Source organism: Equus przewalskii, chromosome 13, assembly GCF_037783145.1.
Source record: "Equus przewalskii isolate Varuska chromosome 13, EquPr2, whole genome shotgun sequence".
Taxonomy (NCBI): Eukaryota; Metazoa; Chordata; class Mammalia; order Perissodactyla; family Equidae; genus Equus; species Equus przewalskii.
In genome coordinates this window covers 27,879,967-27,892,214 of record NC_091843.1, presented here as the reverse complement: position 1 = coordinate 27,892,214, position 12,248 = coordinate 27,879,967, and the positions used below count along the sequence as shown (strand labels likewise).

Genomic DNA, 12,248 nt, shown 5'->3' with positions numbered 1-12,248 from the left:
AACCATGATCATATTATAGCGTTTGCCCTCTCCCTCTCATACAACTGAAGCCCTACTTCCCTGAAATGGGACTTGCACACCGAGACATGGCATTAAATAGCACTGACTCTCATTGTGGGGAGGTGAGTCCTCTGCGTGCCTTTCTCCGTTTCTCTGATTGCTCAAGAAAAAAGGTGTTAGTCTGTCTTCAACACTCCCTGCCGCTTGTTAACCTCTCTCTTTTCAAATAACGACCGATGAAGCCTAGGCTAGGCACCTGAAGTAGGCAACGGAATCTATCCTGAATTTAGCACATCATTTTGTTTTCATTGTGTTTGCTTTTGTTGATGAAATCCTATTTATGGAAAGCAATACAAGTTTCTCTTCTACATAGATTAGTCATCCTTTATAAAATTAATTTATATGAGTAAAGGAAGTAAATCAATTTAGAAAAGTTTGGTAAGTGGCTGTTCAGGTGGTGCAAGTGGTGAAAAATGCATGTATATCCACATGCGTGTGTATGACATGCACACAACAGTGAAGGTCACCCTGAACGAGAGAAACCCTGTCATTAGTGCAGCTAAGTCATGAGACCCAGGGCACTGCTGTCTTTGCCACTAACTACCCATGTGACTGGGAGAAAATTACTCTTCTCTTTCTCAGTTTACTCACCTGTAAAAAGAGGAAAATAAAATTGGACCGTAAAAATATATGATTTCATCTCTCAGATACGAATTTCTCTTCCAGCCCATACAGTATGGAAATCACACTGCTGGAAAAGAACCCAGAAGCGATCACACTTTTATATTAGAGATCAGAGATCTGAGGGTTAGAGGTTAAGTGACTTGCAGAAGATCACATTGCAATTTAATATCAAATTCAAGATCAAAATCCAGGTTTCCCGACCCCCTGGTGATCCGTTCCCCCCACTGCATTCTGAAACCCTCCACTCCTATATTCTCCCTTCCCCAGATAAACTTCTGTCCAAAAGTCACATTTTACTTACAAAGCACAAGCAAACACACATGCACATATGCACACAGAGACGCGATATAAAGACACCTTACAATAACAGAAAAGCAAATAAGAAAAAGATAAAGGCGATATTGGATTTCAGAGCATTCACAATATTGGAGAGGGAAGTAAGCACCTAAAAGCTGAGGAAACATGTCCCAGGGTTTTCCACGATGTTGTAATTCCCTCCCTGTTCTTTATTTAGATCAGATTCTAGGCGCCAGGAGGTCACGCAAGCTGGGGGCAGGATTACGGTAAAGAGGGTAACTAATTCACCTTGACTACTCTATATGTATAATAAAACCTGCTGACATAGAGACCAGATCCAATTGCCACTTCACTCTCTGTGGCTCATGAAAAAATAGCACCAACACGATCCAAAGGGAATAGTTAACCACATTCTTAAAATGGGATTTTTAAGCACTTTTAAAGACTATTTTAGCAGAGCAATTTGCATAAAGACTGTAGTGATTGCAATGACAGAGCACAATGTTTTTCTCATTAAAAAAAAAACAGTCCTACCCTTATCTTTGGAAATGTGCTGAACATTTTCATAACTGAGCCGGTTTAGAGGCAAATTTACCAGATTTATAAGTGAACCAAAATGTACAGAATCAGAAAATTTTAACCAAAATTCCCAATGAAATGTAAAATGAGTAGATATAAAGCCCTTCACTTAAATATACATATTTATTTAAATATTTATTTATTTATATGTATCTTTGTAGCAATTGAGAAAGACCTGGCCAACCAGAAGCTCATGTGAGAAGATATTTCATGTTCATAAGCTCAATGTGAGCCAATGGCAAGATGTGGCTGCTAGGGAGAAGAAAAATCTTAATGCAACATTAAAATACACATTAAGTTACATTTAGTACAGTAACATCCCTCTGTATCTCCACCCACCAGCCAATACCAAAAGCTTGCTGCAGTTATGGGAATCACACCATCAGAGGGACAGAAACTGGCATCTGGCCAGAGGAGAGCAATAGGTCAGCGGGAAAAGGGAGAGGGTCTGGAACGCCAGTCAACTGGGGAATGGGTCACGGCTTGGGTTCCAGGGCAGAGCAAGCCATCTTCAAACACAAGATGTGTAACCGTTCTGGAACGCATGTGCCCTTGTCCATCTCCCGGGAATGTTGTTGAAGGGACTCTGCGTGGGAGGTCAGGCTCATCCACAACATCGCTCCACCCTCGGGAATTTTATGGTTTGTGGTAGGAGCAAAACCACATCTATTTGACATAGTGGTGGATTAGGTCACTTCCTTTCCTTCCTAGAGAAGACCACTCTCTAGAGTAGAGAGCGTTTTGACAACCAACCAAGCTCTTGAGAGAAAACAAAATGTACTGATGTCTAGACAAGCTCGGTGACTAGAAGATGCAATGTTGACTCAATTACCACTCCCTTCCCACTTCACCACACCACCAACTGTTCAGTGGCCCAAGAAGCTAGAAATTAAAATCTGAGCTGCGGGGCATGAGGTGGCGAGCCCTGTGGCTAGATCTTCTGGGATGTTCCCACATTTCAGAGCAAGGGTGAACACCTGCATCAGGATCACTTAGATGCTCGTTAAAAATCCACATTCATGGGACATCTCCCAGACCTACTGAGTCAGAATTATTGGGGTAGGAACCAGAAAGTTCATTTTCAGCAAGCTTCCTAGAGGGGTCTTTCGCATCCTCTCTGAGAACCGTGGTTCCAGAACAGCTCCTCTCGTGCTTTCCTGTGCATTATAGCCACCTGGAGAGCGGGTTAAAGCTGGGACTCGTAGGCTCCGGAGACTCTGATTCAGAGGTCTTAGGTGGGCACCAGAATTTGCCTTTCAAACAACCTCACAGGTGATGCTGATGCTGCTGGCCCAGTCAGTGGACCATGCTGTGAGTTCACTGCCTTAGAAAATCCTGGATTCCATTATCCAAGAACTCAGATAGATACGGTGGTAGGCAGCGGCTGAAACGGTCCCCAACGATTCCCCACCTCCTTGTGTGGGCTGGACCTAGCGACTCACTTATAACAAACTGAATAGGCAAAACTAATAGGATGTCCCTTCCGTTAGGTGAGATGAGAAGACAGTGACCTCCTTCTCTCGCTCACTCTTCTTCTTCTCACTTGCTCGCTCCGATGAAGCAGGCCACCATGTTGTGAGCTGCCGGATGGAGAAGCCCACATGGCGAGGACCTGTGGGCAGTCTCTGGCCCAGAGCAGGGAAGTGACTCCCACCAACAACAATGTGGGTGAGTTTGGAAGCAGGTCCTCCCCCAGCTGAGCTTGAGGAGACCACAGCCATAGCTGACACCTTGATCATAGCCTTTCAGCCAGAGGACCCAGCTAAGTCCCACCTGGATTCTTGCCTTCCTACAGAAACTGTGTGATAATAAATGTTTCAAACCACTACGTGTATTCTGGAATGATAGATAAGTAATAGAAATGCTTTGTCAGGGAGCTACTCTGAAATCAATATGACATCTTGGTAATATTTAACCCATCCTTCAAGTCTCCCATCTCATCTCTCCCTATTCTAAAGGGGACAAATGAGTGTATAAATGTAAATGGGTAATATTTAATAATACACACTATGCACATGTAATTTACCCCATAATTTTCTTAGTGCCCAATTGTTATGCCTTGGCCCTTGGGAAGCTTCCCTGGGGTTTCTGGAAGGTTATGGGGGGACAGAGCCTCGCAGCAGGATGGAGACAGTGAATCCCAAATCCATGTCAGACCTCACAGCCTGGGCGCTCCAGCTGGCTATTCTGAGGCTGTGTCTTTTGAGCTAAGAGCATGGTGAATTCCTGCCTGCCAGTCCTCATGATGTAGAGGAGTGGCACCTCCTTTGGTCCTGGCTGAAGAGAGAGAAGAAAGAAACTACCAATTTCTCTGCTGGTGGGGGGAGGGGTCTTTCCCTGAGCAAAGTCAGTGAAGGGAGCAAAGTGCAGTCCCCTTGCCTTCTCTCCAGTGCCTGCCTGATTTCCTCACTGGGGGAAGGAGACAGGTCTTCCAGGGGCAAGGTTTCTCATTTTCTCTAGAATTGCCTGTTGAGAAAGTGCATTTCAGAGTCTGCATGTGTGGAAAGGCCACAGGAAAGGCTTTAGACACAAAGCCAGGACTTCTCATCCCTGCTCCATCGTGCACTCCTTGTGTGGCCTGGAATGAGTCCCTCTCCCTCTGGATTGCGCTCTTCCCACTGCAAGATGAGAGGGCTGGGCCAGTGATGTTGCAGACCTTCCAGAACAGTGTCTAGGAGTCTAGGGTGAGGAGGCAGCTTCTGGTCACAGCATGGTCAGAGATAGGACAGCTCTCTTCAGAGGGCCAGCCCCCCGCCACTCAGCCACCGTGCCCGCTCTGAGGAGCGCCCAGAGGGGCTGCTGTGCCACAGGGGGCTCTGGCAGATGTTGTCCAGCCTGCTTCTAATGGTGTCCTGCAGCTTCTCATCACCCAACAGGACCGCTGCTGCCAGGGCCAGCCAGAAGTAATCAGTGGCATCGTGGGCATCCTAACCCCAAGGCATGGGAGCAAAGAAGAGACAGCATTAGCACACATTTCCAGGAGAAGCTGGGAGGCAGTGCTGGGAACTCTGAGAACTGTAGCTTTCCCACCCCCACCTCCTAGTTCCCTGGGGGAGCTGTTCCCCACTCCACTGTAGTCCCATGACATGGCTAACCCCAGTGGCCATCCTCCCGAGGCACAGGGGTGGCACCTTACCCAGGCTCAGACAATTGTGAAGCAGCATCACCCTGGGCATAGTGCTGCAGGGATGGATAAGCGACTCAAGCTGACCTATCCCAGTCACTCCCCAGAACCTACCAGTGTGACATAGTAGAGAAAACGGTCCCTTACCCTTTTAGATGTGGGTTTGAGCCTGCCAATAGCTGGAGGGGAAGGAGGCCAAGAAACAGAGAGAAGTGGAAACATACAGAGACAAGAGATATAAAGAAAGGTGGGGGAATCCATGACAACATTTGAGTACCAGCATTTAGAACAACCCATGACGACATTTGAATACCAGCGTTCAGAGCTACCTGAAACTCAAGTTACACTTGAGCTTTCCAGTTACTTGAGCCAATATATTGTCTTCTTTGCTTAAGCTAATTTGAGCTGAGCTCTTCCCCTTGCAATCCTTACAGCCCTTGGTTGATGCAATCAGATCACACACACTTTGCCCCTGACCCACTTCCTGGGAGCAGTGGGACAGAGGCAAGATGGCTGGGAGTCCTTCACTACATGTAGGGATGAGGAACAAACGCTTTTTTGGGTGAAACTCAAAAAGGGATGTCTGGTTCCCATTAACCCTCCTAAGAAAATAATTAATTCAGGCCAGAAACAACTCTGGCAAATAAGAAAAGGACAGTAGAACTGCCCTGAGGGTCCCCTGGGGAACAAACACAAGCGTGACTCAGAAGCCACTGCATTAAGAGATTAAGAGTTGTGCTGGAGCAGACAGGGGCCTCTGGGAAGGGGAAGTCAATGCCCAGGGACACGGTTCAAGGGCCAGAATTCTGTCAGAATTTCAGACCACTAGCCTAGTTCTAGAAGTGGCTAGAAAAATAAGAAGTTCTGGATTCAACTCCAGCAGAGTGAACAGAAAAATCAAGGCTAAGGCCTTCTTAGGACCAAGGCATGCTTACATTCAAAGACCCCACACCTCGTTATCTCAGACATAGTCACAGATTTCTCCTAAATATAGTTTTATATAACTTTATAAGAAGTGAGTTGCAATTTACTGGTTAATCTACAACGTTTTGTAGACAGAGTTAAGCATTAAGTTTGAGTTTCATTTTAGAGCTTATAGTTCTTTTGTTTTGAGGGCCTCAAAAACGTATTGTTTCGGGTCTCATCTATTTTCAGAGGCCCTTGAGGAGCTCACAGGCACTAGGCAATGTGCCCCTAGTACCTGATAGATAAAGTGGCCACAGAAATCATAGCAGGGCAAGGAGAAAGAGGAGGTATGATCTGTCTTTTCAGCAGAGATGGGAGCCCCTTTGAGGTCTCCAATGGGGCTAAGCATCCCCACTGGAGCCACTCCCCACCTTCTGAGAGGAGAATCCCCATCTGGGCCCTCTCAACTCTACCCTGAAGGCTCAGGGTCAGGGGAGAGTATGCTTGGATGGTAACTCTCACGTGACTTGGGAAGCCTGGGTCTTACCTTCAGCTGGTAGAAGGTGAGTCGGCCCAGGCGATAATACACCTTGGCATAGTACAAGGCTTCCTTGGGACTCTGCAGCCAAGGTGGACAGAGGGACAGAGTCTTCAGGTAGCAGTCCTCAGCCATCTCGTACATGTGCAGGGAATAGTACACAGTAGCCAGACGGTGAAAGGCCACCAGCTCCTGCCTCTGATCTCCTAGGAAATGGAAGACTGAGATAAATATCTTGCAGCCAACACTTTGCATCATTCACTCACTCACTCATTCTGAACAATTTTTTGAGGGTCTGCTAGGTGTCAGGGACCAAGCTCGGGACACAGGGAACAAAGCAGAAGAAGTCCTTCCCTCGTAAGGCTGATGGACTCACAGGATACAGACGTTCCCTAAAGAATTCCACAACTAAAAGCGAAATGTGAAATCCCCTTTCACAAAAGCCCCTGTGATCACTAATAAAGGGAAGCCTCGTTTCAATCGGAGTCAGGATGCCAGAAGGGGGAGATCCCATGCAGGACCCCTGGAGGTCAATTACAGACCCCCACAGAAGTCTCAACGGGAAAGAATCATTAATTACTGGAAGAAAGGTACATTGCATCCCAACAGAAATCAACTACACGAGCGATTCAGCCAATGAGAAATCACCGCCGCCCTAAATTCTTGCTTTTCTCCAATGGACTTTCGTGCAAAACAACTCCTCCCAATTTCCTCCTTTTTCTCTATAAAATAATGTTCCTCTCCCTCATTTGTTGGATTTGCCTATAGATCTCTACAGCATGCATATCCCAAATTGCAATTCTTTGGCTATTCCCAAATAAACTCCTTCTGTTGGTAAAATAGCTAGCTGTTTTATTTTTAGGGTTGACACAGTTGTGGTAAGTGCTACAAAAGAAGATGCAGGGCTCTGTGAGAGTGACTAACAGGAGGATGAGTGCTGGGCAAGGTGTTCTGGGATCATTCCTAGAGAAAGCTTTCTCCATATTGCAGAGGTCACTGTAACTTGGGATTCTGGGAAATCCCTGTGATGGGACCTGGTGAGAAGACTAGCTTGATGGAGTAGCCAAAAATTCCTAGAAATGAAAAACTGTAAACAAAGTATGACAACTGTCTTCCTTGCCTAAAGGTCTCTCTCCTCAGAGAGTTCTCTGGGGCTGCCATCAGCAGCAGGCACCCTCTGCTCCCTTCCCAGCTCACAGTCTCGGATAGCTACAGAGACCCAGCCACTTTTAGCCCATGCTTTAGAACCTGGGTTTCTAATGGGTCTATGGCCTGTTGTTTTGGTTTTTGGTGGGTTTGTTGTTTCAATAGCTAACTCCTTTACTAGAAAGTGGCCTTCTAAAGAGAACAAATGCTTCCAGTTTTGCTTTTGGAATATTTGCAAGGTAGCTGTTTGATGCAATCTAAAAACATCACTTGTAAGTTTCAAAGAAACAAAAGCCAAAATTAGAAGATCCAAGGGAGAGAAAATTCTCTGCTATGGAAAAATCCAGTCACAGGGAAGTGGATGAAGGGTGGACACAGCCTCATTTCAGCCTTTGCCCTGGGAAGGAGAGAGTCCACCTCCGAGGGAGTCGTCTGGGGCCCTCAAGGCCTTTCCTGAGATTAGCGCACAGTCGCTCAGATAAGGTTTTCTGCCATAAAGAAAAAGGTAGGAAAAGGAGAGGGAGTGCTCTGAAGTGCAATTAGACACAATAAAGCCCAGTACCAGCCACTTCTCATGCCACTGAGAATGCCCAGAAGTCCCTTCTAGAGCGTCACCAAAGCCTCCATTTCCCCTACATCTAATCAAGGCTCCTCTAATCAAACCTGCTTTTCCTCAAGCATCAACATTTTAGATGAGGTTTTGTGTGGGTTTTTAAAATCATTTTTCACTCTGCCTTTTTTCTGTTTTAATGTCATATTGTTTCCCACTAGCTTTTGTGACAAATGCAAGCTATTTCAGCTATGTAGTGAATTAATGGGAATCTGACATTCATTTACATTTCAATCCCCTGGAGAAAATGTGCTTTTGACTAATAATCAACCAGTTAAAAATGTAGGGCACAGTGCTTTCACGGTGGCGGGGAGGGGCATTGCCTGTCCATAGGATAAAATACCATTTGCCCTGTACTCTGGAATAATACCAACTGTAATCTAATAATTAGTGTGGCACAGGTAACACTTATCACGGACTTATGGACCAAGCGCTGCGCTGCGGGTTTGCCTGGGTAATCATTGGTCTTCCAACGGCATGAGGTGGGCGCTGTGGTTAATCCTGATTGTCCGATGACAAACGTGAGGCTTACAGACAGTAAGCAGCTTGCTTAATTAACGTCCCCCTGACTGTTGGACCCAGGGTTTGAGCCCAGGCAGTGTAACTGCACAGCCGATGCCATCACTGCCTTGTCGTCCCTTCTAGGGGGGTGTTCACCCCTTCCAGCCAACGAGCCAGACAGTTAAGACCACCTACCTGTGACTGTGCTGAGTCTGGCCGCCAGGGTGGCAAATTCTAAAGCCTTCTCATAGCCTTCCAGGCTGATCTGCAGCTCTGTCAGCTTGTTGAAAATCCGGAGCTCACTTCTCACCGCCTTCATCCTCCTTGCTAAAGGAACAGCCCCAGCCTGAGAACAGAGGCACAAAGAACCTTAGTCTAGCTCAGGATCCACACTACATACCATACTCTATGAGGCTTCCTCTCCACTGGCAGGGGCTGAGGGGATGGCAGTGATTAAAACCAAGAGGATCGAGGGGCCTGCCCCATAGCATAGTGGTTAAGTTCATTTGCTCCACCTCAGCAGCCTGGGTTCATGGATTCAATCCTGGGTGCCGACCTACACATCACTTGTCAGGCCATGCTATGTTGGCATCCCACATACAAAATAGAGGAAGATTGGCACACATGTTAGCTCAGGGACAATCTTCCTCAAGCAAAAAGACAAAGACTGGCAACAGATGTTAGCTCAGGGCCAATCTTCCTCACCAAAAAAAAAAAGAAAAGAAAAGAAAAACCAAGGGGATCTGCAGTGTTTCCCTACATGACTGCTCAATTCACTCTCCTGGCCCTTGCTCTTGGATTCTCTGCCCAGATCTTAGAGGTGGAACAACTAGAGGTCATCAGACCTCCTAAAACTGGGGAAACTGAGAGCAGGAAAGGGAAGATAACTTTTCTCAAGGTCATGTGGGGAGTTACCCCTCCCAGCTATGTGCGCCCTCAGCACCCCAGTGCTAATATATCAAGTACATATATAGAGCGTGGACATAATGTCTGAGAGTGCCCAATAAATGCTTATTTCTATTGTCTTTATTACGATAAAATTTCAGGCAGTTTCATCATTTCTCTGATCCTGGGTTTTCTCATCTATGAAACGCGTATGAAAGTGAGCACCTCAGAAGTCAGGGATGTGCTTCTTGCTCTCCCAACCCCCACCTCAGTGCCTGGCCATATTGCGTCCTTGATAAATGTCTGAAGCTGAATAAACCACTGAACAAGCAAATGAATGAATATCTGGATAAGTGAGATTTTAGGATCAAATAAGATAATGAGGTTTCCCAAACTTGAGTCAGCAATGAACAACAATTATGATATTTAACACCTGGACATTTACTTAATTAGTATTCTTTCTTAAGTCAACTCTCTTTTATTATCTTGCCTCATCTTTGCAATAATATCCATGAAATCATGGATTTGATGAGCTGGTGTTACACATTTTTAATTTTTCAAAATATATTTTAATGCATATTTAATAAATAGTAAAACAAAAGTGCTCATCCTGGGACCAGTCATCTCCCACCACATCACCAGTGGTACATGGAAATAGTCTGGTAAATGTAGAAGTGTTCTACAAATTGTAAAGTACCATGTACCCAAGAGATGTAATTATTATGGTGTTTTCTCCCAAGAAGGAGAGAATGACAGAGTTTATCAGCTCCTTCTTTAAGGGCCTGCTAGATTGAAGAGAGGGAGAGCATGTGGGCACTGGATGGGGAAGGGAAGAAAAGGAAATACCAGCAAGAGAGGGGAAGGGGGCCCCAGCCATGTGGCCCTGCTCACGTTTGTGCCAGGGCCTGGCTGGGCACGCTGCACAGCCCAGGACTTACTCGATAATACTCCACTGCGCGATGCCTGTGGCGGGTCCCGTTGAAGAACACGTCACCTGCTTCTTCATAGAGTTTGAGAGCCAGGGAGGGCTCCTCTGACTTCAGGGCTTTCTGGATGGCTGCCTGAGTGGGACAGAGATGGCTGTCAAAGGCGGAGAGAAGGACTTCCAAACGTCCACAGGACAGGCGGCAGTGAGATCTGACCACCTAGCTCAAACCTCTGCTTAAGTGACCCCGAATCCTGAATTGTCCTCCACTCTCGGAGGGCTGGTAGGAAGACTTCGAGATTCTATAGTCCTGCATTTCCCCATCGTGGTGTGAGAGATTACTTTGGGGGCCTTAGAAATGATTTTTAACAGTACACAGACAAACATTTATGTTTTAATAGTTAAGTATTTATTTTAAGGTGTTTAGGGAAAATGATTAATAATACATGAAAACCTGTGATTTCAGATAGCACGTTTAGTGTAAAAAGCTAAGTTGACATGAAGTTGACTCAAAAAAAAAGAAGCAAATAACAGTACAGAAGGCACACGAATATGGCAAAACCATGAACTTGATGTGTAAACAACTGAAGTTTGGCAACCAGTGATGTCATCCAACACCTACACTTTGCAGATGCAGACACCAAGGCTCAGGAAGAATAAGGAACGTCTCCAAGATTGCATCAGTAGTTAGCAGCAAACAAATGTTAGTCTGCCAGCCTGACACCCTTCTCCTGGCCCCAGTGACCTCTTTTTCTCAAGCCAGCTGTTTCATATTGCATCTCAACAAAATGTGATGAGGAAGTTGAGGAGGGGAGAATGTCCCACAGCATCTGCAGCACAGCTACAGGACCTAAGGTAGAAGCCTTAGGTAGAGAATGATGCACTTCAGCCACAACGACCCTGCAAAATATCAAGTTAGGTGGCAGTGTGGGGTTGGGTAGGCCTGGGACCAATTCCAGCCAATGAAATGCTGGGTGAGTCCCCTCAGTTATTATCCATATGCAGCTACCCAGAGAGAGAGGCAGAGAGATGGCATCCTGCAGTCAGGAGGCTCTCCCACCAAGCAACGAACAGCCCAAACATCTCCCTCTGGGCCTCCATCTCTTGGAGAGTGAGAATCAAGACTGAATTCTCTACTCTCTGAAAACGCTTTCAGTTCTAAAATCCTAAGTCAGAGCAAAGGCTGAGAGTGAGGGCTCTAAGTCAAGCTGCTAGTGTGCAATTTTCACCACTTACTGGCTGTGTCACTTTGAGCAAGTCACTCGGCCTCATTGGGCCTCATCTGGAAAATGGGAATTTCAATAGACACTCCTGCCATGTTTGTAATGAGGATTACACTACATCACGCATGTGATGTGTTTAACAAAGTCTCCTGTGCATACGAAGTATGCAATCAAAGTACACAACCATTAGTAAGTCTCTTTAGAAGTGAGTTCGTAAATTTAAGTAATAGAATAAGGAGAGTAAAAAGGGAGAAAATAAGAAATGGGAAGGAAGAAAAGATAATGGACATATTTTAGATGAAACAAATCTTATATGCCGTGATAATATCAGTACGTGCTAAGTCCTAAGCATTTGTAAATGCTTACTATGCAAATGTATTTACTATGCAAGTGATATACCTAAATCCTTACCCTAAGAGACAGGGTTCATCCATGAAGAAACTGAGGCCCGGAGGGCTCATAGAGCAGGCCCAAGGTCACACAGTCCATAATCGATGGCTCTGTGATTTGATTCCAGGCCTGTCTCTCTTCAAAGCCCAGGCCTTTAATCAATACACTCTGCCATATCTCAGACATTAAAGGTATGCAAACAAAAAAATCATAAGAGAACAATAATGTCAACACCCTGCATGCATCAACCTCACCTCTAGTTGCAGCAAAACCCTGAAGTTAAGGTGTGTGTCAAGCTTTGGAAAGATGAATATAGCTGACGTGCCAGGTGAGTGAGTCTCCCACCATGGTCTTTGAGAGCTCACAGGTGTACAGTATATGGGTCTCAGGGACTGCCCTTTGCCACCTGTATTCAGCCTGCCAGATCGCCCTGATTTCCA

At 45.8% G+C, this 12,248-nt stretch overlaps 1 protein-coding gene across 5 annotated transcripts in view; it reads right to left on the bottom strand.

Moving 5' to 3' along the window:
* Positions 1–1,664: 1,664 nt before the first annotated feature.
* Positions 1,665–12,248, bottom strand: part of SH3TC2 (SH3 domain and tetratricopeptide repeats 2) — a 71,285-nt gene continuing 60,701 nt past the window's right edge. For all 5 annotated transcript variants that reach the window (XM_070569225.1, XM_070569223.1, XM_070569224.1 and 2 more), the window contains exons 14-17: positions 10,209–10,331; positions 8,581–8,731; positions 6,138–6,334; positions 1,665–4,487 (exon numbers count right to left, since the gene is read on the bottom strand). In XM_070569225.1, the coding sequence (XP_070425326.1) occupies positions 4,296–4,487; positions 6,138–6,334; positions 8,581–8,731; positions 10,209–10,331 (663 nt within the window). In that variant the 3' untranslated portion in view covers positions 1,665–4,295. The remainder of the gene's footprint in view (positions 4,488–6,137; positions 6,335–8,580; positions 8,732–10,208; positions 10,332–12,248) is intronic.